Below are 26,600 nucleotides of genomic sequence, written 5' to 3'. Positions count from 1 at the left end.
GAGGAATTGCCAGACTAATTTCCAAAGTGGCTGCACCATTCTACAATCCTACCTACACTGCATGAAGTTTCCAGTTCCTCTACATCCTTGCCAACTTTTGTTATCATCTGTCTTTTTGGTTATTTATATACATCCTAATGGGTGTGCAGTGGTCTTACGGTTTTTGTTTTTGTTTTTTTGGCCGTGTGGCATTTGGGATCCTAGTTGCCAGACCAGGGTTTGAACCCACGCCCCCTGCAGTGGAAGCATGGCTTCTTAACCACTGGACCGCCAGGGAAATTACCCCTCTTATGGTGGTTTTGATGTACATTTCCCTAGCTACTAATAATGTTGACTATCTTAGCTGTTTTTGAATACTGAACCGATACTCCTTTTGTGTATGGAGACTTTATTGGGCCAGAAGAGATAGAGATTTCCCTTATGAAGTTTTACCTTGTTCTGTTTCCTTGGTGGCTTTTTTATTGGCAGCAACAAATATTCAGTAAATACCACTCTGTGTGCAGAATACTGCTAGCAATATGATTTAAATAACACCTACATCTTATTTCAGTAGTCCTCATATTATTCGCTGCCTCATTGATTCATTCAGAAGGCTTGTTTGGAATCCCACATTGTTGCCGTTAATAGGCTTTGCTGGGAATTTTCTATTTGATCAGTGTGACGCACTAATGAGTGCCTGGTACTGTGCCTGTCATACTCATCACACCCACTAATAACAAAAGAGGAGATCAAGGCTCCAAGCTCCATTCCTGTGTGGGCTAGCTGCAGTGTTTTTGTTCTCTAATTGCAGTAGCTTCCTTAAACTTTGACTGCCTAGGGTCTCCAGCGGGGGATTTGGCTGTGGTATTGGTGTGGTGTTGGCGCTGGCTCCCTCTCTATCCAGAGAAGAGTCAGACCTAGAGCCCTAGACAGCTTGAAGCTTCCTGTAACTTTTTCATATTTGCCCTTGCATGACAATACAAACTTGAGATTTCAGATTAAAAATCATCAAAGTGAGCCAGTAAAACATACATAAACCTTTGCACCCAGGTCCGGAAAGTTTTCACCGAAATAGTGGTAGTGGCCACAGTAGTGGAGGGTGGCCTTTAGTGTCACGGTTTAGAGCAGACTCTGGTTCAGCGATTCATGGGCTGGAATTGCCGTGTAATAGCTGTGTAATCTTGTACAGATTTTAAGGTTATTATAAGGATTGAGTAAAATAATGCATTTATAATGCTTATTCTGGTTCCTGGTACTCCATAAATGTTAGATGGTGTTATTATTTATTATTGTACACTCAAAAGTCACATTCTTTTCCACTGTAATATTTCTGCTGTTTTTTCCTCTCTGTTTTTTCCTGTGTTCCAAGTATTCTGCATTACTTTGGTAATTACAAAAAAACAAAACACTAAAGAGGAAAGAAATTTACACTTGTTTTTGGGAGTAAAACTTCAGAGATCTGTGTTTACAGGCGGTGGGGAGTTGGTCACAGCCTCAGTTTTTGGTGGAGGAAACCAGTTGCATAATTGGATTTCCTCCACAGTTAGAAGCAGCAACCTTTGCCCAGTGCTGTTTTCTCACTATTCAGTTAGTGGTAGAAAGGAAGCCCTGTGATCCCCCAAGTGTCTTTTTGGGGCCCAGTAGCTGGCTCAGGGTGTGTAAGTGAACTTCTTGACATGTGCGTTTCCAGGCTTCTTTTGTGTTGTTTGAAGCTGAAAGGTTTAGGGATGACCTGAGGCACTTTATTATGTTTCTTCTACTCTAAAACTCTAGGCCTACCGTGGCTCTAGGTCATGGTAGGCCTCCTTCCTCTCCCTTTCCCCTCTTTATTCTTATTGTGCCTCCAACCTTGAATGTGCACACACTGTTTAGCTTTTACTCTTTTCCACAGTGGCTGCGCCAGTTTACACTGCCACCAACAGTGTGTATGAAGGCTCCCTTTTCTCCACATCCTCTCCAACACTTGTTATTTCTTGCCTTTTTGATAATAGCCATTTCACTGGGCGTGAGGCTATATCTTACTGTGGCTTTGATTTGCATTTGCCTGATGATTAGTGATGTTGAACACCTCTTCATGTGCTTCTTGGCCATCTGTATGGCTTCGTTGGAAGAATGTCTATTCAGATCCTCTGGCTATTTTTTAATCAGGTTGTTTGCTTTTTGTTGAGTTTGCATCGTAAAATCTTAATTTGATTATGTCTAGATTCTTAATAAGCAGTTTTCCTACATTTAGAGTACAGTCTGTTCATTGTAATTTGGTAGTGGTTTAGAGCATAGAATCTGTTGTCAGACTGCCTGGGTTCAGATCCAGGCTCTACTGCTTAACAGCTTTATGACCTTGAGCATAGCCCCTGTAATGTTGAAAAAATCTAGAGAACTAATACATAAAAAGTGCTTAGAATCATGCATGGCACCTTGTAAGTGCTTCTTAAATACTAGGGGCTGTTGTTTTTATTGAGCACGGGATCTATTTAGGGCATTGTGTTAGATAATGGAGACCTTAAGAGGGTCTAAAGCCCAGTTGCTGCCCACAAGAGGCTTGTGATAGTGTTGGGGAAATGTTTAGAGGAAGACTAAAGTGACTTGTGGTCACATGTGCTCAGCATCAAATGATAGAGACAGACACTATGTAAGAGTTCAGAGGAGGGAATGGGCCATCAGGAAAGCTTTATAGAGGAGGCAGCTGAGTTCTGCCTGAGCCACCAATGAAGAATTCTAAGAAGGGAAATGGCCTGAGGGGAGAGAAGCAAGGGAAGCGGCAAGGTACATTTGGCCTGGTAAGTAGGATTAGAGGTGGTGGGAGCTCTTTCTAGTTAATTTCTAGAAGTAACCAGGGAGCATAGTTTGATTAAATCAAGTAAGATTAGGAAGTCTTAGTTTTCCTGAGTGGGGATCCTCCCATACACCTTAATAAATGCTGCCTTGCCCAGTTCTCTTGTGCCAGGGTGAGGAAGAAGTGAATTGGGTGGAGGAATTGGGTGGGGGAGGGGCAGCCACCTGGGTTCACACTTCCTTTCTCTGATATATCTTTGCAGTATGACTTCTCTTTGGAAAAGAAAACCATTGAGTGGGCTGAAGATATTAAGAAAATCCAAGAAGCCCAGTGGGAAGCAGAGCGCAAGGCTGAGGAAGCAGAAGCTAAGGTGAATTCTAAGAGTGGCCCAGAGGGTGACAGCAAAATGAGCTTCTCCAAGACTCACAGTACAGCCACAATGCCACCTCCTATCAATCCCATCCTTGCCAGCTTACAGCACAACAGCATCCTCACCCCGACTCGGGTCAGCAGCAGTGCCACAAAACAGAAAGTTCTCAGCCCACCCCACACAAAGGCAGATTTCAATCCTGCTGACTTTGAGTGTGAAGAAGACCCGTTTGATAATCTGGAGTTAAAAACTATTGACGAGAAGGAAGAGCTGAGAAACATTCTGGTAGGAACCAGTGGACCCATTATGGCCCAGTTATTGGACAGTAACTTGCCTAGAGGTGGCTCTGGATCTGTGTTACAGGATGAGGAGGTCCTGGCATCCCTGGAGCGGGCAACCCTAGATTTCAAGCCTCTTCACAAACCCAATGGCTTTATAACCTTACCACAGTTGGGCAACTGTGAAAAGATGTCGCTGTCTTCCAAAGTGTCCCTCCCTCCCATCCCTGCAGTAAGCAATATCAAGTCCCTGTCCTTCCCCAAACTTGACTCTGATGACAGCAGTCAGAAGACAGCCAAGATGGCAAGCACTTTCCATAGCACATCCTGCCTCCGCAGTGGCACGTTCTGGAATTCCCTAAAGCCTTCTACCCAAAGCAGTGCCAGTGAGCTCAATGGGCATCATGCTCTTGGGCTTTCAGCTTTGAACTTGGACAGTGGCACAGAGGTGCCAACCCTGACCCATTCCCAGATGCCTTCCCTCTCTGTCTTGTCTGTGTGCACAGAAGAATCATCACCTCCAAATACCTGTCCCACGGTAAGCCTTTTATAAATTTATTTTATTTATTTTTGGTTGCATTGGGTCTTCATTGCTGCGGGCGGGCTTTCTCTAATTGTGGTGAGCGGGGGCTACTCTTCATTGCGGTGCACGGGCTTCTCATTGCGGTGGCTTCTCTTGTTGCGGAGCATGGGCTCTAGGCACGCGGGCTTCAGTAGTTCTGGCACACGGGCTCAGTATCTGTGGCTTGCGGGCTCTAGGGCTTAGTAGTTGTGGCGCACGGGCTTAGTTGCTCCATGGCATGTGGGATCTTTCCAGACCAGGAATGGAACCCATGTCCCCTGCATTGGCAGGCGGGTTCTTAACCACTGTGCCACCAGGGAAGTCCCACGGTAAGCCTTTTAAATCCCCCTGAATTAAAGCTCCACAGATTTCTAAATTCTACCCAGCAGTTGCCACCCTCACATTCTTCTTTGCAAGGTTTAGGGCAGGATGGGGCATGACCAAATTGACCTTGCTTACATTAAGTATATGTAGTTCTGTTTATTTTTCTGAGGACAGAGATTATTAGCTTTGCACCTAACCTGGTTAATGTTGGCTTGTTCCTCCCTGCATCTTTTTGGTCTTTTCCTTCAAAAAGATGTGTATCATGTGAATGATGTTTTCCTGCCTAATCAATTTGTTCTTTTCTGTGCTGCCATGTCTTGTGTTTGCATTTTTTTTTTTTTTGCGGTACGCAGGCCTCTCACTGTTGTGGCTTTTCGCGTTGCGGAGCACAGGCTCCGGACGCGCAGGCTCAGCGGCCATGGCTCACAGGCCCAGCCGCTCCGCGGCATGTGGGATCTTCCTGGACCGGGGCACGAACCCGTGCCCCCCGCACCGGCAGGCAGACTCTCAACCACTGCGCCACCAGGGAAGCCCGTGTTTGCATTTTTTAAAGGCTTTCTTTCTTTGTACCTTTTTACTTTTTCCTATTACCTTTCTTAATTTTTTTGTGGTTGCTTGGTATTCCTCCTTTTATCTTCTCCCTACCTCCCTCTCCTCCCTCTTTCCATCTCACTCTGCCTTGAAGTTTGGCTCTTTTGTGTTTGACTAATTTGGGGTTATGTTTCTTCAAACTGGGCGGTACTTTAGTAACTGGGGCATAATTTGTATTGGAAGTTTCAGCAAAAGATAGAAATTTGTCATTTTTAAACCTATAGGTTTTAATCCTGCAATTACTTTTTTTTTCTTACTACTAAGAATTGTGCAGTTTTCTCCAAAGGGAGGGAGAGGGGAAGGTTGGAAGTCAGATTTAGTGTTGAAGGGTGGACTGATACTGAAGTTGTAATTTGTATCATCTTGAAGAAAATCTGATTTGTCACACAAGAGAGATGCATACATATACAGGGAGGTTACTTTATTTTTTGTGGTTGTTTCAGCCCCACAGAAAAATTGCATTATAGAATAGAAATCACAGAAGACCAAGAACCTTTTGCTACACCAGTTCAGATTTTTTAAATGACAGCATATCAAGACAGTATTTAGAGCCAGAAAGGAGCCTGATTGTATTAGCGGGAAATCTCTGAGAGACCATAATAAGCCTGCTGTTAGCTGGTAGAAAAGATGAGCCTTGGCCTGCCTTACAAAGAGTGCAAGTTCCCAGCAGTGACATTCTTGGTAAATGATTTTCTCTGTGTGAGTGCTTCCATTGTCAGAGCTTACTGCTGCCTGTAAACGTCCATGGACCATGGCCCAGAGAAACTAAATAGAGTGCGTAACATCTCCTAGGATGGACCTTATCCTAATTCCTCCTGGTTTGTGGTTGGACTTTGGTCAGCAGGATTCTCCTCTTCGCTTTGTGACTCATTGTGTGCTTTAGAGGAATTAAAAGCACTCTGAAAGGTTCCCCCACTCCCACCAACTTAGAGTGTCAGAGGAAACCATGCTTCACCCTGGCCTGGGGACTGACTGCCTTTGGGGGGCAAATATAAACAGAGTTGGAGTTCTGGTGATCTTTTAAGGAAGTCATGACCCTTACCTCCAGGGAGCAAAGCCTAGTTCCCATCCTGGCTTTCTATCCTTAGTGCGAGTCTTTGAGGCCCATGGTAGGAGCTTCCCAGTGAGAGAAGCACTTGTCTCCAAGATAGGGACTTGAGGCAGGGGGGTGATGATGGTGGTCAGCTGGGCTGTATACATCCTTCAAATAGGAACTCCTAGGGAAGTGTTCCTGGAATTTGGTTCTTGTCAGCTATTTCAGGCCCAGTGTTTGGGTCTCAGTTTTCAGATTTTGATTTCATGTTTCACTGTTTTATATAAACTAATCTTAGAAGTTGAGAACTCCATGGGATCATGTTAAGAGGGACAGTCTTGTGATGTGCCACAATGTGTCCAGCATAGACCTGCCTGACCTAGCACCAGGGCCTCTTCCCACTGCCCCTCAACCCTTCAAGGGGTCTTGCTCTGCTCACAGGTTAGGCTCATTCTGCCATTGGGTTCTCTTTCTCTGGGTATGGATATATATTTCCCACTCTTTCACAGTTACTTCAGCAAAATATTTGCCTTTTTCCTTATACTTCTGAGTTCTCAATTTACTAATTTTGGCCAAGAAGCATACGAGTAGTGCCAGTTTGCTTTTAAATTGTATTTTAAATAATTTTCAATACATACAATCTCTTAGCTTTTCGGTGTTTGAATCTGTTGATCGTTTCTTATGTTGCCATTGCTTTAATACTTACAGTAGAGTCCTTCTCCATCTCTAGATTTAAAAAATGAGGGACTTTCCTGCCAGTCCAGTGGTTAGGACTTGGCGCTTTCACTGCTGTGGCCCCAGGTTCGATCCCTGGTTGGGGAACTAAGATCCCACAAGCCATGTGGTACAGCCAAAAAAAGAAGAAAAAGAAAAGGAAGAAATAGGAAGCCTCAAAAAAGAAATAAAGAAACAAATGAAAAAATTTTTAAATAAATAAAAATAAAAATGAATGTATTTTTATCAAAGTACTACAAGCATATTTTAATGAAATCAAGTAGCATTTAAAAGGCTTGTATTGAAAAACAGTAGTTCCCTGCCTCACCTCTCCCCAGTTCCAGTTTTGCTTCCCATAGTCAGGCACTTTTGACCTTTAAACTGTTTATGCTGGGATTTATCTCTGTATTTCTGAATTAGATGCTTATATTTTTCTAAATTTATCAATTTTAGACAGGTTTATACTTCCTGTTGCAGTAGTTGAGGATTTAACTCTGATAATAGCCCCTCCTCTACCTTCTTCCTGTATCTCCCATCATATTTATATCACAAATTTTGGTTCAATTAATGTTATTGTTCATATTATTATGATTGAGTAAATATTTATTACTGAGTTCAGATGGTATACTGTGGTGATGATGATGATTTTTTTGGTAGCTTTTTGTTTCTCTAGTTTAACTGCCCCATTAAAAAATTCTGCATGGTTTCTTTGTGCCTGTTGCTAATTTTGTCCAAATGCTCCAAAAGAGCTGCCAAAGACCTAATGATAATTTTCTTGTTCAAATACTTTCAAGCATGTTGGTCAACCTGTCTGATTTTGAGTCTTTTTTTGCGGGGGGGTTCTTTGTTGCTGCGTGTGGGCTTTCTCTACTTGTGGTGAGCGAGAGCTACTCTTCGTTGCGGCGCACGGGCTTCTCAGTGCAGGGGCTTCTCATCGTGGAGCACGGGCTCCAGGCACATGGGCTTCAGTAGTTGCAGCGCTCGGGCTCAGTAGTTGTGGCGCATGGGCTTAGTTGCTCCACAGCATGTGGGATCTTCCCAGACCAGGGATCAAACCCATGTCCCCTGCATTGGCAGGCAGATTCTTAACTACTGTGCCACCAGGGAAGTCCTGTTTTTGAGTCCTTGAATATCTAAAAATGTCTTAATTTTACCCTCACATGTGAATAATACTTTGGATTTAGATTTCTTAGTTGAAGGTCATTTTTCTTCAAGAATTTTTAAGACATTGCTCCCTTAAAAAAAAAAAATCAAATTTAAGTATGTAAGCTCCACTGTTTCTAGAAATTCTGATTTCTTCTCCTACTCCCACAAGCTTTCTTTTCTTCATTTCTGGAGATTTGAAATTTACCAGTGATGGGCTTTGTTCATTCATTGTGCTTGGCCCTCCTGGATCCAAAGGCTCAGCTCAGTTTTCAAAATCTGGTTGATGTGGTTTGTTACTTTGTATTTTCTTTTTTGTATTTTCTATCTCTTTGACTTTATGTTTTACTTTCTGGGATATATCCTTGCCTATGTATAACCTTTTTTTTTTTTTTTTTGTTAAATCTCATAATCTTTTAAATAAAATTTTTACTTTATTTTAAATTTCCAAGTGCTTTGTCTTTTCCCTCTTCTGGTTTGGTCTTATGTTGGTGGCTTTGGCTTTCTATTCACATTTAAGAGTGAGGCACTAAAATAAAACAATCAAAACGGGGAATGTGTATGTTGGGGTGTGCTTGCTGATCATGAAGATTCACTGTAGGTTGAAGGTCAGTTGGCTTTGAGGGGAGCTCTGCAAAACATCAACATGTGAAGGTCTTGGGGGCTATTAAAGTTTATCTAGAGAGTTCTGCTTGAAGGCTAAAGAAGGTGGGGAATGCTGGTGTAGACTTACTTAATCCCCTTTTTGGTTCTTGCACCTCACTCTGCCATATGCTGTGCTTGGTATCCTTAGTCCTTTTTGGCTCACGTTTTCTAGAGACTTAACGTTCTGCCTCCTGCAAAGGTGAAGTGGGGAAGGTCTGCCTGAGGGTTTTCTGCTCTGATCACTGTCTTCGTTTCTTGCCTTATCCCAACAGTACCCGGTGCTTCCAAATGCTGAACCCATCTCTCCGGGGTCTCCAGGGGCGTGTAACTTCATTGCCTCTGCCCATTACTCTGCCTTCATTAGCATTCCACCTTCTAAAATTTCATTGAAATATATTGTCCTCTGCTGTTCCCTCTTTTTCTTTGACCTTAAAGGTTAATACAGTTTTTTTTTTTTTTTTTTTTTTTTGCGGTACGCGGGCCTCTCACTGCTGTGGCCTCTCCCGCTGCGGAGCACAGGCTCTGGACACGCAGGCCCAGCAGCCATGGCCCACAAGCCCAGCCGCTCGGAGGCATGTGGGATCCTCCCAGACCGGGGCACGAACGCGTGTCCCCTGCATCGGCAGGCGGACTCTCAACCACTGCGCCACCAGGGAAGCCCGGTTAATACAGTTTTAATTGTTTTATTATCATTTTAGTGGGTTTTGGAGAGGAGAATCAGTGTCAATTTATTGTGTTAAATGAATATCCCCCCTTTGAAATCCTAATAGAGCTCCACTTATTCAGTAACTGTTGATTAGGGGTAAGTTTCAAGCTCAAAACCAGGCCTTAGGCATTTAGAAATGCATGTGACATGGTAACTAACTTCTAGGAGCTCATACTGTGTGTAATAAGTACTGTGCCAGCAGTATGACCAAAATGCTGTTTGGCTATTGGTATTCTCAAGCCCAGGTAGAGCCTGCCCCTGAAAAGAGAGAGACAATCTTGGGGCCTGCAAAGTGGCCAGACGGGTGTGATGCAGTTCCCATGCCCTGTCGTGACTCCTGTAACCTAATGACTGAGCCCCACGATTGGACTGCCTGGAGTATGCTGTGGGTGAGAGATGGTTAAGCAGAAACTACAGGCTTTTACTCCTGTAGAATCTTCTTGGATTTTCCCAGCTGACTTGGAGGAGAGCATCTGGTTATAGCTATGTAATTTTTAAAAATATTTTATTTTTAGTTTTTAATAATATATTTAAAAATATTTATTTATTTATTCGTTTGTTTTTGGCCGCCTTGGGTCTTCATTGCTGTGTACAGGCTTCCTCTAGTTGCCGCGAGCAGGGGCTGCTCTTCATTGTGGTGCGCGGGCTTCTCATTGTTGTGGCTTCTCTTGTTGCGGAGCACGGGCTCTAGGCGCGTGGGCTTCAGTAGTTGTGGAGCATGGGCTTCAGTAGCTGTGGCTCGTGGGCTCTGGTGCGCAGGCTCAGTAGTTGTGGCGCACGGGCTTAGTTGCTCCGTAGCATGTGGGATCTTCCCGCACCAGGGCTTGAACCCGTCTCTACTGAATTGGCAGGAGGATTTCAAACCACTGCGCCACCAGGGAAGTCCCGAGCTATATAATTTTGAACATGCTTTTAGGATAGCAGGCTCCTTTCCCTCCTCCCTCCCCAACCCCGGCCCCCCGCAAGAAAAAAAAAAAAAGGGAAATAAAGAACATTTTGTTGAAAAGTTTTCCCTGGTTCTTCAGAGCTGGGCCAAGCTGTCAAACAGCTTGTGACCTTGTTCCCATGGTGGTTCTGTCCTTTGGCCTGGGAGTGAGCTGCCTTTTTGCCTTGGGGCTGACTCATTATCGGAAGTGGTGGGAGGATTTAATCCTGGGAATCTGTCCACCAGTCAGGCTGGGGTTAGTAAGGTCCTGTAGCCAGTGCAGTAGAGGCAGGACCCTAGAGACCACAGTCCAGTCCTTGAGGGCACAGCCTGGAGTGGGTAGTAGTCTTGGCTCCGTACGACAGCGGCTATTGCAGGGAATCAAAGCACAGTGCATGGTGTGGGGCAGAGATGGAGTACCCTCAGAGCACAGGAGCCCTGAGCTGGCCAAGTGTGGGAATGGCGCTGGCAGTCTCTGCCCAGCCAGCGATAGTAGAAGCGAGGATGGACACATTACTGGCAGAGTCATTCCAGAGTGGGGGTGTTTGAGGTTACTGATCCCTTTAGGACTCAGATACGGCAGCCTAGGAAAGGGATAAAGGAGCCCTGGAGAGAAATAACAGCAGCCAGCTTGGGCATCAGTCCCAAATGTAGTTTTCAGAACTTCTTTCTCCACCTCAAGCCCAGGGGATTTGGGCATGGAAGGGCATGTGGCTCTTGTGGTGCTTCCTCACTCTGCAAGGTGGGATGAAGGCAGAGGATAGCCACAGTTGCAGCTGTCTTCCCAGTTTTTCTCTCCCTCAGCTGGAGCTCCCCTACCACTCTTCAGTCTTCTTCAGGATGTCTGGCAGGTTGCTTGACTGGGAGGTTTGATTAGGTCAGAAACGACAAGCCCGTGGATTGGGCTACCTCAGTGACGTGTCTTCCGGGGCCCATGTCTTTCTTCTTGCCTTAATTCTTTTGTTTCTCCACCACCAGGTCACACCTCCTAATCTCTCAATGTCACAAGTGCCCAACACTCCCAGCTGTCCCCAGGCTTACTCTGAACTGCAGACGCTGTCCCCCAGTGAGCGACATTGTGTGGAGACGGTGGTCAGCATGGGCTACTCATATGAGTGTGTCTTGAAAGCCATGAAGAAGAAAGGAGAGAATATTGAGCAGGTGAGCGGTTAGTCAGCTGTGGGGCAGGGCGGGGGTAGGAGAGAGGTCCCACATCTCTGGAGCTGGAATAGTGTCTTGCCTTTATCCTAGAGTCCTTCAGACTCACAGCACCATTGTCTTTTCCTGTGACTTGAGGGGGTGTGGGCAGGATGCAGGGTGCTTTGTTGGGCAAACCAGCAGCCTCAGTAGCAGTGCTTCTGCTTTGGGGGCTGCTCTGGGACCTAGGCTGAAGGAGAGCTTTGAGAGTATTGGAGTTGTTGACTGTTACCCAGTTATCCCCTTCTCTGCCTCTCCTGAGACAGCATTCTAGGCTTGAGGTATGGTCAGATGTCTTCTTCCAGAAATGTTTATCCTGTCAGGACTGCCCAGGGAGTTCCAAAATAGGGTACTGGAGTCCTAAACCTTGGGGGCACTTTCTGACTTGGGTGGTTTCTTAGAAGAATATCTTGGGACTTCCCTGGTGGCGCAGTGGTTAAGAATCCACCTGCCAGTGCAGGGGACACGGGTTCGAGCCCTGGTTCGGGAAGATCCCACATGCCACGGAGCAGCTAAGCCCATGCGCCACAACTACTGAGCCTGCGCTCTAGAGCCCACGAGCCACGACTACTGAGCCCACGTGCCACGACTACTGAGCCCACGTGCCACAACTACTGAAGCCCATGTGCCTAGAGCTTGTACTGTGTAACAAGAAGCCACTGCAGTGAGAAGCCCGTGCACCACAACTAGGGAGAAAGCCTGTGTGCAGCAATGAAGACCCAGTGCAGCCAATGATGATGATGATAATAATAAATAAATAATAAATACATACATAAATTTAGAAAAAAGAAAAATCACCATTTAAAAAAAAAAAGAATATCCTGCCTAGGCTGTGGAATTGACATCAGCTGGGAGATGTGAGTCAGCTGTGACAGGAACTCCTTTAAAAAATGGCTATGCATGTTTAGAAGGGTGTACCTATCAGCAAATAGTCACTGAGGTACTGCTGTGTTGGACACAATTCAAGGTACAAAATCAAGTCCTATCTAGGATCTAATAGCCAAGGTGGGGAGCAGATGTCACACTTGCTGGTTTGTGTAAGGCTTTTGGGAAGCACAGATAAGAGTGGCAATAGGTGCTTAAACCTTTCTCTTTTCTTAGATTCTCGACTATCTCTTTGCACATGGACAGCTCTGTGAGAAGGGCTTTGACCCTCTTTTAGTGGAAGAGGCTCTGGAAATGCAGCAGTGTTCAGAGGAAAAGGTAGGAACCATCATGCTTCGCGGGAACCCTCTGGAAAGAAGAGACAAAGTAGTCTGTCTTGGGGGTCCTCCTGGACTACAACCTTCATCCCTTCCAGTGACTGTAGGCAGAGGTAGTTGAAGCAGAGAATCTCCCATGTCCAGACAGGCATTTGGCTAGTTTGGCCCAGATAAAGTATCGGGTTGAAGACTATCTAGAATCCCAGGGAAGGGACGGGAAAAATGACCTGGGCAAAAAGCCATACTTTTGGATGTTGGGGGAGATTGCTAGTCACTTCACCTAGGCTGCTCGCCAGAGAGCAGCCATTTCTGGGTTCAGTATCCTGCTGGGTGGGAGCACAGATGTGGATGGTGTGACCTGAGTGAAGGTCAGCAAGGTTTGGGACTGGGCATGGCTCCTGATGGACAGTTGGCCATGGCATCAACCTGTCTTCCTCCACGGCCTCGCTTCCTCTACGGCCCTCCTCTGCTTGCTAGGGGACCTCAGAGAGGCTCATGAGGCTCCGGCAAAGAACGCTCCCCCAAGCAGCCCCCTTACACACATATTCCTCCATTCAGCTGTGCTGTATGGCTGGACCCCTTTCTTGAGTCTGTATTCTCTTATTTCCCTTAGATGATGGAGTTTCTTCAGCTAATGAGCAAATTTAAGGAAATGGGATTTGAACTGAAAGATATTAAGGAAGTTCTGCTATTACACAACAATGACCAGGACAATGCTTTGGAAGACCTCATGGCTCGGGCGGGAGCCAGCTGAGACCAGGCCCTGCCTAGGCCCTGCCACGGAGCCCCCCCCTGCCGAAGACCCTTAGGAGACCACCTGTGGGGAAGAAGGGGCACACTTCAGGATTTTCTTTTGGGGGTGGAAGGTCAGGTGTAGAGACTGTGCTTGCCAAGTCTCTATGAGCCTAGGTCCTGAGCTGGGGAGAAAGTGGGGAAGATTTGGGCATGCATATGCCCCCGGAACTGTCCTGGCTCCTTCCATAGTAAAAGTATTTGTATTCTGAGAAGTGTCCTTCCCACCTTGGCCATCCAGAGAGACTTCTCTGGTCTTTCTGGGGTCTGTATGGCCTCAGCCGAAACCTGGCCCAGCTGCCAAAAGGAGTTGGGGAGAAGGAAGTGGGAGGGCCAGACTCAGTGCTGCTCTGGGGCTAGATGTTTCCCTTCTCTGCAAGGGTGGACTGACCTCTAATCCAAGTTGAGTGCAATTGAAAGGTTCTTCCAGGGTTTTGTTTTTTTCCCCTTTTAACGATGTCACTTAGTGTTAACACTGGTTCTGCAATGTCTCTGAGGTGCAAAGAATGCCCTTTTCCCCTTGGGGCCCTGAGTTTGCCTTTTCTGCCGGGCAGTTACCATACTTCCCTGCCCCAGCCTGTTTCTTTTGGCCTGGTTTGGACCACAGTCTTCTGCTACCTGAGATTTTAAATTCCCCTGCTCTAGAAAACAGTTGTCAGTTTAATAAATCATTGGCCCCTTCCCAGCACATCAAGTGGGGAAGAAAGAGGCTGTGATTTAGTCACCCAGCACTAACTCCACCTCAGTTCTCCCTGGAGAACAGCCTCTCCCTCCAGCCCCTTGCTCTAGGATGACACAATGAATAACACCTAGTCATAGAAATCAGTCTCTTTGGTTTGTTTTGTATTATGTTATACATCATTAAAGATCTAAATACAAAGGATATACAGTCTTGATGAATCTAAAGTAATTTGCTAACTATTTTGATTCTTCAGAGAGAACTACTAATAAAAATCTAAAAGGTATATCCTGCTGTGATAACTTCTTTATTGCCAAGGACTGTATTACTGCAGGGTGGAGGTGAGTGAGTGATAAAGGGATTTGCTGGGGATGGAACAGGAGCTAGCCATTTTCTGTCATTTCAGTACTTTCTTCCAACTCTTAGGCCCATGGGACCCAGGAGCTGGTCCCCCCAGTCTGCCCTGGTTTTCGGTTTGTAAAGGCAGGGGTAGACAAGGGTCTGTTTAAACTTGACCTAGCCCAGTTTCTGGGTCAAGGACATAGACATATGCCTTCCTGCAAGACTGACTGTGGCGGTGAGACAGGCTGGGCCTTGAAGGGAATCACTCAGAAATGAGGAACAAACTCTTTGTCCTCTGAGCAGCATCATGCATAATTATGTGATCCATAGGCAGGACTGGGATTCAGACTGCTTTACTAGCTCTCAGTAGTGCTGATGTATCTGATGGCACTAGATTTATCCCTAGAGTTTCTTGTCCTTATACTTAATACTGTCCCACAGTCCCTCCAGTGCTCTTGGCTTGGATGGGTCTCTAATTTTTTTTTAGTGATCACGTGAGGAGCAGGTACAGAAGCTTTGGGCTGGGAAGCACCAAGCTGGAAAGAGGCTGCCCTCTGGTGGTCAGATCAGGCATGGCCATTGTCTCAGAAAGCCCCTCTTCTGGCCTTTAAAATTAATTAAACCCTTCTTTTAAAACCTGTAAAAGTTATCCTTTACCTGTAGGAAATCAAAGTTTCATACCAAAATGGTGTCAGGGCCAAGGGCTTTGAAATGAATTTCAACTTGATCCAGGGTGGCCTTGGTTAAGTGGGCCACCTGGAGGCCACTTGGTATTTCTTAAGCTTCTTTCTGCTAAGAAGATACAGAAAGAACTCACATGAAGGTGTGCGTGTATGTGTGTAGAACTGCTTTAGAGCCTCACACTACTGACCAGAGCACTCAGTGCCAAGACCCTGAACACAGGCCATTGAGGGGGGAGTAGATGGCCAGGGCAGTCCCGGATGAGGGTGAGACTAGGGGACAGACTTGCCTGAGATACTGCAGCTCTTCCACTATTCCGTGAGGGAGCGTGGGGGTGAGGATTCACAGACAGGAGCCAGGAGCATGACGCAGGTGGATGGTCCCAGCACAGGGTAGAGATTGGAAAAGAATAATGCAGTGACGCGAGCTCCCTCTTCTGTCTAAATGCTGGATTGCAGGGAGGGAAGGGAACTGGAAGCATAAAGCCTGTCCCACATCTGCTGCTGTTAAAGACATCAAGGTTTATTCATTTTACATTTTCAAAAGCTACCTAAAGTCCCAAATCAATCTCCAAGGGCTGATGGGGCAGAGCTCACCCTCCCCCACCCCACTAGCACCAATGTTTTAGTTTTTGACCAAGTCCTGGAGAAAGGCACCGAATCCAGCTGATAAAGCCTCTGGGCTCAGCATGTTGTCTTCCCTAGCTTGTGACCTCAACACAACCTCTGTTACCACTGACCATCCCCCCATCCACTGATCCCCAAATTTAGAAACATCTACAGGGTTATTAGACCTAACTGTGTTTCCACAGACAAGGGGTCGGTCAGTAAAGGCAAATCCTCCTCCAGCCCCAAGGAAAAGGGAGGGGACTATTAAGTTTTTCAGGCTGATCTGTCCTTCCTTACAGATGCTCCTGTGCTTAGAACTGAGGGACAGATGCTCGGCCCTGAGAGAGGGGCTGGGACCCAGCCAAGGCCACGTGTGGCTAGGGAGAGGCCAGCAGGGGCAGGACCAGGGAGCGGGTTCTGATATCTGTAGGGGGACCTGGCAGAGGGCCCTCCAGCTCTTGAGAGCCCAGCCACCGCATACTGGATCTTGTTCTAAGACACCACTGTCCTCTCAGGGGCCGCAGCTCGCCTGTGGCGGGCCAGGTATAGCTGCAGCTGGCTCCTCAGACTCTGGATGCACTTGGACTTCAGAGCCATGATTTCATCTAACTGGGTCACAAAATCTTCAAAATCCTGGAAAGGAAACAAAGGACAAGTGGAGCTTTTGCTGTTGTTGCCAGATCAGCTTTTCTAGTCCCTTCCCTTGTATGAAGATTTCAGAGCCCAGGCCCTTCCTCCAGCTGGAAAATCTGCAGGACAGTCACCATGGCACAGGGTGGGACCACTTCTCTACGCAGAGAGGTATTTTGCAGGGCAGAAGGGTGGTTTCGTAGAAGTACCTCTGGTCATGAGGCAAGTAAGTCACTGTTATCATCACAGGGAGGGGCACCGACAAGCCACTAGGAGGGCAGAATGGCAAAGAACAGAGGCTGGAAACATTTTGGCCTGGGAATGGGGAGTGTAGCACCATCTCCCACCTGTCCTTGCACGCCCTCAAGCCAACTCAGAGGGGTGGCAAGAGCAGGTCCAAGGCCTCGACAAGGTTGGAGTGTGACAGCAGACCCTGTCTGCACACACAGCTACAGCAAACAAGGAAGTCTGTCAAACCAGCTGCAGGCTAATCCCCAACGACCCCTGAGAGTCTGGCCAAGACCACTTACAGTAGGAGCCAGCTGGCTCATCAGGGTCTCCTCCTTGAAGCCCAGCTTGGCCATTTCATCCAGCTGTTCCTGGTGTGCTCGGATGAGTACCTGCCTGGGAACCAGAGGGGATGCTGTGGTCCTCCGGGCCTCCCGTCTCTCCTGGGCAGCTTTCTGGAAATGAGCCTCATTTCCAGGCCAGGAGCTGCTTCTGCCCAAAGAGGCCGAGGCTGTGACCAGAACCAGCTCCCCAGCACCTCCTGCCCCTCACCCATTCTTTCCAGGCCTTGTCAAGGGGCTAGGGGGCTACAAATGAGATTCTGGGAAGAGATGGGCTTCTGGAGCTGCCCCCTGCCTCCAGGTACACTGAGGCACAGGGCTGGATGCTGCTTCTCCTCCGCAGGAGCTGCCCACATCTTCCCTGCAAGAAAGCTCAAGGCTGTGCCACTGCAGCTGGCACACTTGGCACAAGGTAGAGCCAGCCACCTAGCCTGCTGTGATTTCTACTTTCTTTGGAGAGTTCAGGGACCAAAAAGCAAGGGGGTTTGAGCTAGAAGCTGGAGGATCTGCCTTCTGTCAGAAGAATCCAGCTGATAAAACCTCTGGGCTTAGCATGTTGTCTTCCCTAGCTTGTGATCTCCAACCTCTAGGTTACCACTGACCACCCCCCCCATCCTCTGATCCCCAAATTTAGAAACATCTACAGGGTTATTAGACCTAACTGTGTCAGACTCCACTGATGGATAGAGACCACGGAAACAGCAAGACTGTCCACCTTGTAGAGGTGGGCTCCACCGCTGCACATCCCTACACGCCCTTCTCTTTGCCCAAGGCCCAGGCCTGAGCCCCAGCGAGCAGCTGGCAGACGGTCTGCCCAGGTATCAGGAGCCCTAGCAGAGGGCCGCAGCCTCACAGAGGAAGCATCTGTTCCCACAGGCCTGCCCTGCCTTCCTGCTCCTGGGCCTCTGACGCTGCTAGACCTCTTCCCCTCCTTTCTCTCATGTTCTCAAAGGCTCTCTCATTCTGCTGTACCATCCACAGCCTCCTTCGGGGAAAGCAGCACAAATCACCAGCCCCTGTTTTTTACCTTCACCATCTTGGAAGGTGACCAGCCTGCCTTGGCTCTGGGGTCACAAGGCTGCTGCTGCTGCTGTGTCCCTGGGGAGCACTTCCAGGAACACAGACCCAACAGAATGAAGAGGATTCTGATCTCACCATAGGTCTTAGGCTTGCTTATAGGGTCAGATCCTCCCTTCTTTCACTCACATCTCAGCTTTCCCAAGCTTCTTTCACTCACATCCCACCTACCCTACCTGGCAGGCCTGCTCCAATACATTTTATTCCTGCTGTTCATGTCAGATGCATCTAGGCAGGCTCCCTTGAAAAGGTGGACAAAAAGCCTTTCTCTGAGCCAACCACAGCCATTCCCAGAACAGACAAAACATTCAGCTGTAGTGGGAGTAGGGGTGCCAAAGGGGCTCAAGTCTAGGTAGGAAAGTCCAACTTACTGTGCGTGCTCCAGGATGGGCTGACGGAGTGTCCTGGCAGTCTTGGGAGAGCCTAGCCTTGCTAAGTACCTTGGGGTTGGCCTGCGTTTGAGCCACGCGATGTCCTCATTGTAGCAAGACAGCTTGATGGGGTCTGTGGACAAATCCAGCTCCTGCCAGCCAAGCCCTGCCAGGTGCTTTCTCTCCTGGGCCCAGGGCTGGTCAGCCACATCACTACTTCCTGTTTGGGGGGTGAGTGTAGGCCCACAGTGGGGTCCCCCGGTATGTGTGGTGAGGAAGGGTTTTTCTGGGAAACCCTGGGAGCAGCCCAGCTCTGTCTCAGCATCGCCATCGTAGTGCCCCTGGGAGAAGAGTGCAGTCTCTCTGCTCTGACAGGGCTCCCCCAGGTCAGCCTCCCTGCTGGGCAGCTTGTCAGGTGGGTGCTGATGGATGGGTGACAGGGACAGAGCTGGAAGATCACCCCCAGGCTTGCTGTCGGGGGGAGATGATGAGAGCCACAGGTGCTCAGTTGCTGAAGACACTGGCAGGTCTGCCTCTTGATCACCAGGTGACACTGTGTGGCCCGCAGCTGGCCCCCCTGTGTCTGCTGCCACTAGACTGTGTGCAGTTCCATCCTGGGCCGACTGCTCCAAGGGAGGAGAGCCCTCATCGTCTGGGCTCTCCAGGAGAGACACGGTGAGGGGAGCCATCAGTCCGGAAGCATGCTCAGAGCATGTGCCTAGTTCCCCTCTAGAGTCTTCTCCTTGGAAAGGATTACTGTTTTTCATTGTTCTGGTCACCACAGTTGGGCTATCTTCACTGACTTCTCTCAGAGGTGTGCTCACTGTGTCTCTTTGGTCTGGGGATCCAGGAACTGTGATGTGGGATAGTGAGAAAGCGCAACCATCTTCCTCCAGGGATGGGGAGCTGCCCTCAGCTTGCCGAGGAACCTCATTTTTGAAGGCATCCTGTCTGAGGTCAAAGGCTGGGCTGACCCCCCTTTTCTGGTTATACACAAAGTCTACCTGTGAGCAGTAAGGCTTCTCTGCCAGGTTTTCTCCGGGAGGAGGCCCTGAGGAGGTGGAGTCCTCCTCTCTGCTCCAGTCCAAGGGCACCTGACTTGGGCTGTGGCCGTGATCAAGTGCTATCCTGTGGCTTGCAGCGTCCCTGGAGTACATCCAGCTTCCAGTTAGACCCTTCTCGTCACCTTCTGTCCTGGGGCTAAAAAACAGACTCTGCCGCCTTTCGGCTACCTGCTCCTCAGGACCTTGCTCCCTCTGATGAAGGAAGAACGAGCCTTCGCTATTCTCCAGAGTGTTTCCCTGCTTTGTGGTCCTCTGACAGGAGACATGTGAAAAAGAATCTTCACTGAAATCACTGTCATCAAGGTCCTCAGCTTGGGTGCCATCATGGCTCTCACAACAAGAGTGGAAGGGAGGAGGGGTGTCATTCTGGAGCTGCCCCTCTGGAGGCCGGGACTGGCATAAAAACCTTTCCAGTGGTTGGTACTTTAACTTCTGTTGGAGGAGAGGTGGCTGCTGGAACTGCTGGTGATAAAAGCGCAAATGTTCCTCCCTCTCCTTCTGATGTGGAGGGATGTCTGTCCAAGCTTCAGAGGCAGGCCTGGTAGGTGTGCCCCCCTTGCTGCCCTGACTGTACTCTACTAAGTGGTGGACGTTGCCAAAGGAGAGCTCAACTCGTGACACAAACTGCTTTTGCACTGGCTGCACAGTCTGCACTTTCTTGCACCGGGAGGGCAGCTTACCACGGACTGCTGCTTCTCCTGGGCCAGGGGCCCTGCTTCCCCACCGGAGGGCAGTTTTGTTGCCGATTGGATTTTTCTCAGAGCATGATGCAGCTGATTCTTCTGCCCTTTTTTTGGCTAAATGTCCAGGCCGCATGGTTCCTTTGACAGAGCTAGTTTGAATGACCCACTCTTGGGGAGGACTCCCTCTAGAGCCACCCCTTTTACCAGGAGCCTTAGGTACAGAAGCAAAAGGGATATTGGCTGGGTGACTGGCCAGAGGATGGGCCTTCGTTCTCGTGGAGCCAGGTGCCACTGTGAGCGACTGTTGGAGCCCCAACTTGACTTTTTTGGGAGAACACTTGTCCCCTGGCAGGGCCACAGGAGAGCTCTGAATTCGTTTCGGAGAAGAGTTTCCAGATGTTCGATTTCGACTGCTAGCTGAAGTGCAACATTTAATGCCTTTCTTTAGTTCTTTGACCCTGTAAACGACCATTTTATGTTAAATGTGCATTCTTGCATGTTCTGTACCTTCTTTCCTATAGCTTTCAGGGAAAACAAAAACCAAAGAAAACTATTACAGGGACTGGGAATTACTTTTTTTTTTTTTTTTTTTTTTTGCGGTACGCGGGCCTCTCACTGTGTGGCCTCTCCCATTGCGGAGCACAGGCTTCGGACACGCAGGCTCAGTGGCCATGGCTCATGGGCCCAGCCACTCCGCGACATGTGGGATCTTCCCGGACCGGGGCACGAACTCGTGTTCCCTGCATCGGCAGGCAGACTCTCAACCACTGTGCCACCAGGGAAGCCCCTGGGAATTACTTTTTTTATCTGGGAGAGAATTGGAGGAAATGGGGAGATTCTATTTCAGCATGAAATACCTCTCTTTACCTGAACAAAGAAGACCAGTGTCTTCTCTCAGGATAGTAGTGTGCATCCAGTATTCCATGATCAGGAGAGTTTTGGAACTACCACAGTCCCATGTGAGGGCCAGGCCAGAGGAGCTAGTCTCAGAACTGTGCCCATGCAGGGCCCATGCCACGCTTCCTGAAGATCGGCCAACTCAGGAGCCTAGTGTCTACCCCTTACCCACTCTTCCATAATCAGAGTCTTCTTTTCCCTGCAACCACTTCCTTTCAGGCTTCTCTGAGAAAATGAGTTCCCTCGAACCTGCTGGGCACTTTAAGAAGCAAAAGCCCTCTGGAAATAAGCAGGCTTGTGCTAATTCCATTAAGGGAAAAATGACCTGTCTATTCACAGGGTTTCTCAACCTTAGCACTAGTGGTGTTTGGGGTCAGATAATTCTGTGTTGTGGGGAGCTGTCCTGTGGAGTGTTTAGCAACCTCCTTGGCTTCTACCTGAGATCCCAGCAGCATTTCTCCCCAGTCACAACAATCAAAATTGTCTCCAGACGTTGCCAAATGTCCCCTAGGAGGCAAAATCGCACCCTAGATAGAGAAATGGAGAACCATGCTCTATTTTACAAGGGAATTTTAGAGAGCATGGAAAAATCCAGAATTAAGTCTCTGCTAGGATTCAGTTGCCAAGATCAGAGTCTCTCACTCTGTGATACCTAAAACAAAATACAAACAGTGTAAGAATTTGGATTTACAAGGAGACATCAAGTAAAATGTGACTCTCCAGTGGTTTGTTCGTAGATTCTCTGTGGAAATCCCCTAGGTGGGAGCAGTACTTCTGTCTGGGAGCTCCCAGAAAATGTCTTTTCCATTGTTTTGATTTTAATCCACTCAACAGTAGCCAAATGACTCCTCTGGCCATTACTGAAAACCAAGATAGTAAACCTGACACTGAGACTTGACTTAAATCTTCCTTTTAGGTCTGAGAGGCAAGGCAAGCAGATAACACAGTAAGCAAAGAGACATAGGATGTGACTAAAGACACATGAATTGTGTCCTTGGGCCTTTGCTGAGGTATTGCAGTAGGGCATACATCCACGGAATGGGTTGAGAGGTCCCACAGCAAGTCTAGATGGTTCCAAATTACTTCCTGTTATAAAAATCTGAGCTATTAGTTTTGTTAAAAGAGAAACACCAGGCTTCCCTGGTGGCACAGTGGTTGGGAGTCCGCCTGCCGATGCAAGGGGCGCGGGTTCGTGCCCCGGTCTGGGAGGATGCCACGTGCCGCGGAGCGGCTGGGCCCGTGAGCCATGGCTGCTGAGCCTGCGCGTCCGGAGCCTGTGCTCCGCAACAGGAGAGGTCACAACAAAGTGAGAGGTCCGCATACCACACACACAAAAAAAGAGAAACACCAAAATTTCCTCCTAGCAGTCATAGTAAATAATTCTAGAAACCTGAGGGTGCCGGAAGAAATCTTACAGGTAATTTGGTCATTGATGCTAAAGGCTTCCAGTGTACTGTACCTTTTTTTTTTTTTTTTTTTTTTTGCGGTACGTGGGCTTCTCACTGCTGTGGCCTCTCCCGTTGCAGAGCACAGGCTCCGGACGCGCAGGCTCAGCAGCCATGGCTCACGGGCCCAGCCGCCCCGCGGCATGTGGGATCTTCCCGGACCGGGGCACAAACCCGTGTCCCCTGCATCGGCAGACAGACTCTCAACCACTGTACCACCAGGGAAGCCCTGTACTCTACCTTTTACCAAAATCACTCCTGTTACTGAGTTCTCTTCTGATACACCTGTTAGGGGTCCAGCTGGAACTTTATTTTTGGACTATTTAGCAACATTCTTCTAGTATGTGCAGAGATGAAAATTTTAAATCGGGAAAATTTTAAATAAGCAATAAAATCATCCTCATCCTGTGTGTGTATGGATTGTTACCAACAATTAATTTAAACACATAAAATAAATAACTTTCATATTTATTTTCAATAATTTGTCAGACTGCTTTAAATGGAAGAGATTATTTCTATTATACTTATTCTATTTTTTAACCAAAATTACTTCAAATAATTTCTCAGTTGTACTCAATACATCCCCTCTGAGAAAGGGTTACTTTCATCCTCCTTTACTGAGGCGCTGAGAGGAAAGTCTTGTTCTCTGTTCCTTAATGATGTTCTTACTTCAAGTACTTGATATGTCTGTGATTTGGGGAGTGAATGGGGTTATGAAACAAGATTGACTCAGGGTTAATAATTGTTGAAGCTGGGTAATGGATACGTGGGGGGAAAGAACTTGAAGCCATACTGGTTTTGGGGGAACAATTTTGGATCATCCCATGTCTTCTATCTGATCTCAGTCTTCATTGTCTTCTAGTAGTGCTAGGGTGCTGGCATTAGGAAACCATGCAACAAGAAAACCTCCTCTATGGGCTTCCCTGGTGGCGCAGTGGTTGAGAGTCCGCCTGCCGATGCAGGGGACGCAGGTTTGTGCTCCGGTCCAGGACGATCCCACATGCCGCGGAGCGGCTGGGCCTGTGAGCCATGGTCGCTGGGCCTGCGCGTCCGGAGCCTGTGCTCCGCAACGGGAGAGGCCACAGCAGTGAGAGGCCCGCGTACCACAAAAAAAAAAAAAGAAAACCTCCTCGAGGAAACTTATTTGGGGGACATATTATAGGCATACTTCATTTTATTGTGCTTTGCTTTGTGGATAGTGCATTTTTTTTAACAAATTGAAGGTTGGTAGCAACCCTGCATAGAGCAAGTCTATTGGTGCCATTTTTCCAACAGCATTATTTTTAAATTAAGGTATGTATATATTTTTTAAAAAATCACTTTACTGTGATCTTTGATCTGTCGTGGTGGTCTGGAACCAAACGTATGCCTGTAATATTCCTATTGTTAAAGTTAACATAAATGAGTGCTCACTATTTGCCAGGTGTGGTGCTAAGCCCTTCAAACATATGGCATCAGTGATTCCACATAACTGTTATATGAGATAGGTGCTATCATTATCCCTGTTCACATTAAGGAAATTGGGGCCCAGAGAAGTTGCCAATTTGTCCAAGACCATTCAGCTAGCTAGTGGCAGAGGCAGGATATTGGCCCAGATAGTCTAACTCCAGAGTCCACTCTGGTAGCCACTTTGTAAATGATCTCTCCTATTTAAATGAGATAAGGTACACAGAGAACCTCACTCAAGCCCCCAAGCCCAGGAGGAGCTCCTCCTTTCATTCACAAATATTTATTACACATCTACTAGGTACCAAGTACTGTCTGGGCAGGAGAGATACAGTGGAGAAAAAGATAAGGTTCCTGTTCTCACGGAACTTAGATGGTAGCTTATCTTGCCTTCCCAATGAGTTTCATAAAATGCCATGGATACTAAAGATTCTTCAACAGTAATTAAAAAAAAAAAACCAGGTTCCCCTCAAATAGTTTGTTAACTTTGGAGGTGGATTCTTGGGAGACTGAAGAGGAGGTGTGGTAAGACAGGACCAGCAGCAAAGCAGCCAGAGGGAAGAATGGTAATGAGAGCATTTTCACACGTGCAGGAGACACTTGACCCCAGGGTAAGAGATGGGAGGGACCCTGGCAGATACCAAAGTCACTAGAGCCCTGACCTGGCAGTAAGGGGTGCTAGTTCTGACACCAACTCCCAGTGAGCCCTATTAAAGTTTCCACCCCTTTCTGGGCCTCAGTTTCCCCTTCCATAACACAAGGTTGGTCTCTTCTGGACCTACACAGCTCTGAGTACTTCTGCCTTGACAAGTAATAGGTATTCTATCCCTAATAATTAGAGCTGAGGCTAGCAGGAAGAAAACCTCACTAAGCCTTCCACTCTGGAAAAAGATTTCATCTTCCGCTAGCCATTTAAACGCCACTGATGGGGAATTCCCTGGCAGTCCAGTGGTTAAGACTCTACGCTTCCAATGCAGGGGATGCGGGTTTGATCCCTGGTTGGGGAACTAAGATCCCACATGCCGTGCAGCGTGGCCAGGGGGGGAAAAAAAAAAGCCACTGATGGAGTTGTCTCCTAAACAAGGGAGCGTGTCACCTTCCTCTTGTCACATTCACACTTGTAAAATGGCAGGGCCTCCTAGGTCACATTCTCCAAATGACCAATTGCACATTCCCCTGGCAGTAGGATTACTGCCCCAAGAACAGGCTTGCGGAGCTCAAGATCAGATCCTTGTGTGTGTATCACACACACGTACACACACGACCTGCCACCTGAGGGGGACTCACCGGTCAGCATAGCGCAAGGTATTCAGAGTGTGTTCGGTGGCCACATGGCTTGGCGAGATGTTGGCGATCATGCAGGTTTTGGCACTGCCAATGAAAGAGTCCTTCAGAACCTGTTTGAAACAGAAGGCAGGTCCATGAAGTCAACTAACCAAGGGCCTACTGACTACTTACTGTGTGCAGGACACTGGGCCACAGTCACCCTCACCCCCTTCTACAAAAAGGTAATTCACAAAAGGAGAAACATAAACAGTCAATAAACAAAAGAAAAGGTACTCACTTCACCACTAATCAAAGAAATGCAAACAAACCATTATAAAAAACTAAAATTTTTGCACCTATAAGATTAAGACTCATACTACCCTGCTCTGGTGAGGGTCTAGGGAAAGGGCGCTCTTGTACACTGCTACACTGCCCGTATACCACGTAGCATGAATTGGTACATGCCTTTGGGAGGGCAGTTTGGCAATATGGTAAAAATTTGGTAAAAAATGTTCACACTCTTGGTTTGGCAATCACACCTCCAGGACTTTATCCTAAAGAGATAATAATTGCTCAATTGATTCCCCCCCAAAAAAGTATACCCAGGATATTCATTACCTTATTATAATAGTAAAATTTGGAAAATCTACAAGTCTATAAACAGGTAACAAACTAAGTAATTGTAAACGGCATACAACCATAAAAGATAATTATGTATATATGTACTTAGGTACCTGGAAAGATCTAAAACTTATCTTTGAGTGAAAAAGGTATATTATTCTGTAAGTGGATCCATGTGTGGAATTATTTTTTTAATTAAATAGGACACAATTTCTGGGGATGGAGGACATGTTTTGAAAAATAACAAAACCAATGTCAGAATCAGGACAACCACCTATAAGAAGGGTTTCCTGGATCCCTGGTTGAAATCATGTTTGAGAAGAAACAATCTAACCCAATTCTGACTAGTAAGGAGCTATGTTATTATAGGTTCTGCCCCAGGTCCTGTGGGGCTGCCGGTCTAGCTGCACAGGGTGAAAACCTCTCCCAGAATACAAAGATCCTCACCTAGACTGCCTTCTACCTAGTCTGTCCCTCCTGTGCACAGGATTTGGTGCAGAAGGGAACCAGGGGTGCCCATAACTGTCTTCACCGCTGTTTGTACCTAGGCAGACCCCTCCGTGGGCCACTCTTCCGGAGCTATTACAGATGCGCACTTATTGGTGTCTCCCATTAATAAAGAAGCACACTTTCGTGACAGAAAAATGGAAGAAAAGAATTACCTATGGTTCTACCACTCAAAATAATCAGCTAACATATGCATAATTTCTGTGTAGTTTTTTCTTCTCATTTCATATCTTTAAACTATAGATCTTGGTCATCTTTCCTGTCAGGACATGTCAAAAATCTATCTCATTCTTTTTAAGTGCAGCTATTATTTTTCGTCTTGAAACACTGGTCTAAGTCTTACAACTAAGAAAGTACCAAGTACAGCTGCACTACCATCCCCTTCAAAGGCTCAGAGACTCCACTAAATCAACAAGGTTTCTTTACATTAGAAATAAGCAGAAAGCTGTTGGATGGTGACCACTGCTGCCCCACAGGGAG

At 47.3% G+C, this 26,600-nt stretch overlaps 2 protein-coding genes across 7 annotated transcripts in view; one reads left to right on the top strand and one right to left on the bottom strand.

Moving 5' to 3' along the window:
* The window catches only part of UBAP1 (ubiquitin associated protein 1), a 56,118-nt gene extending 41,999 nt beyond the window's left edge, over positions 1–14,119 (top strand). For 3 of the 4 annotated variants that reach the window (XM_081237836.1, XM_081237837.1, XM_081237835.1), the window contains 4 exons: positions 3,015–3,938; positions 11,022–11,204; positions 12,342–12,443; positions 13,056–14,119. In XM_081237836.1, coding sequence (XP_081093962.1) covers positions 3,015–3,938; positions 11,022–11,204; positions 12,342–12,443; positions 13,056–13,196 — 1,350 coding nt within the window. In that variant the 3' untranslated portion in view covers positions 13,197–14,119. The remainder of the gene's footprint in view (positions 1–3,014; positions 3,939–11,021; positions 11,205–12,341; positions 12,444–13,055) is intronic. The other variant, XM_081237838.1, reaches the window with a different exon arrangement.
* A 73-nt stretch (positions 14,120–14,192) lies between these two features.
* The window catches only part of KIF24 (kinesin family member 24), a 60,353-nt gene continuing 47,945 nt past the window's right edge, over positions 14,193–26,600 (bottom strand). The window contains exons 10-13 of one of the 3 annotated variants that reach the window (XM_081237832.1): positions 25,014–25,123; positions 18,192–20,396; positions 16,705–16,894; positions 14,193–16,177 (exon numbers count right to left, since the gene is read on the bottom strand). In XM_081237832.1, coding sequence (XP_081093958.1) covers positions 16,037–16,177; positions 16,705–16,894; positions 18,192–20,396; positions 25,014–25,123 — 2,646 coding nt within the window. In that variant the 3' untranslated portion in view covers positions 14,193–16,036. The other 2 variants (XM_081237834.1, XM_081237833.1) reach the window with 2 other exon arrangements.

The sequence above is a fragment of the Mesoplodon bidens genome (genome assembly GCF_964165515.1).
Source record: "Mesoplodon bidens genome assembly, chromosome: 6".
NCBI classification, from domain to species: Eukaryota; Metazoa; Chordata; class Mammalia; order Artiodactyla; family Ziphiidae; genus Mesoplodon; species Mesoplodon bidens.
Note: the sequence above shows the minus strand (reverse complement) of the source record. Positions and strands in the feature narration are given on the sequence as shown.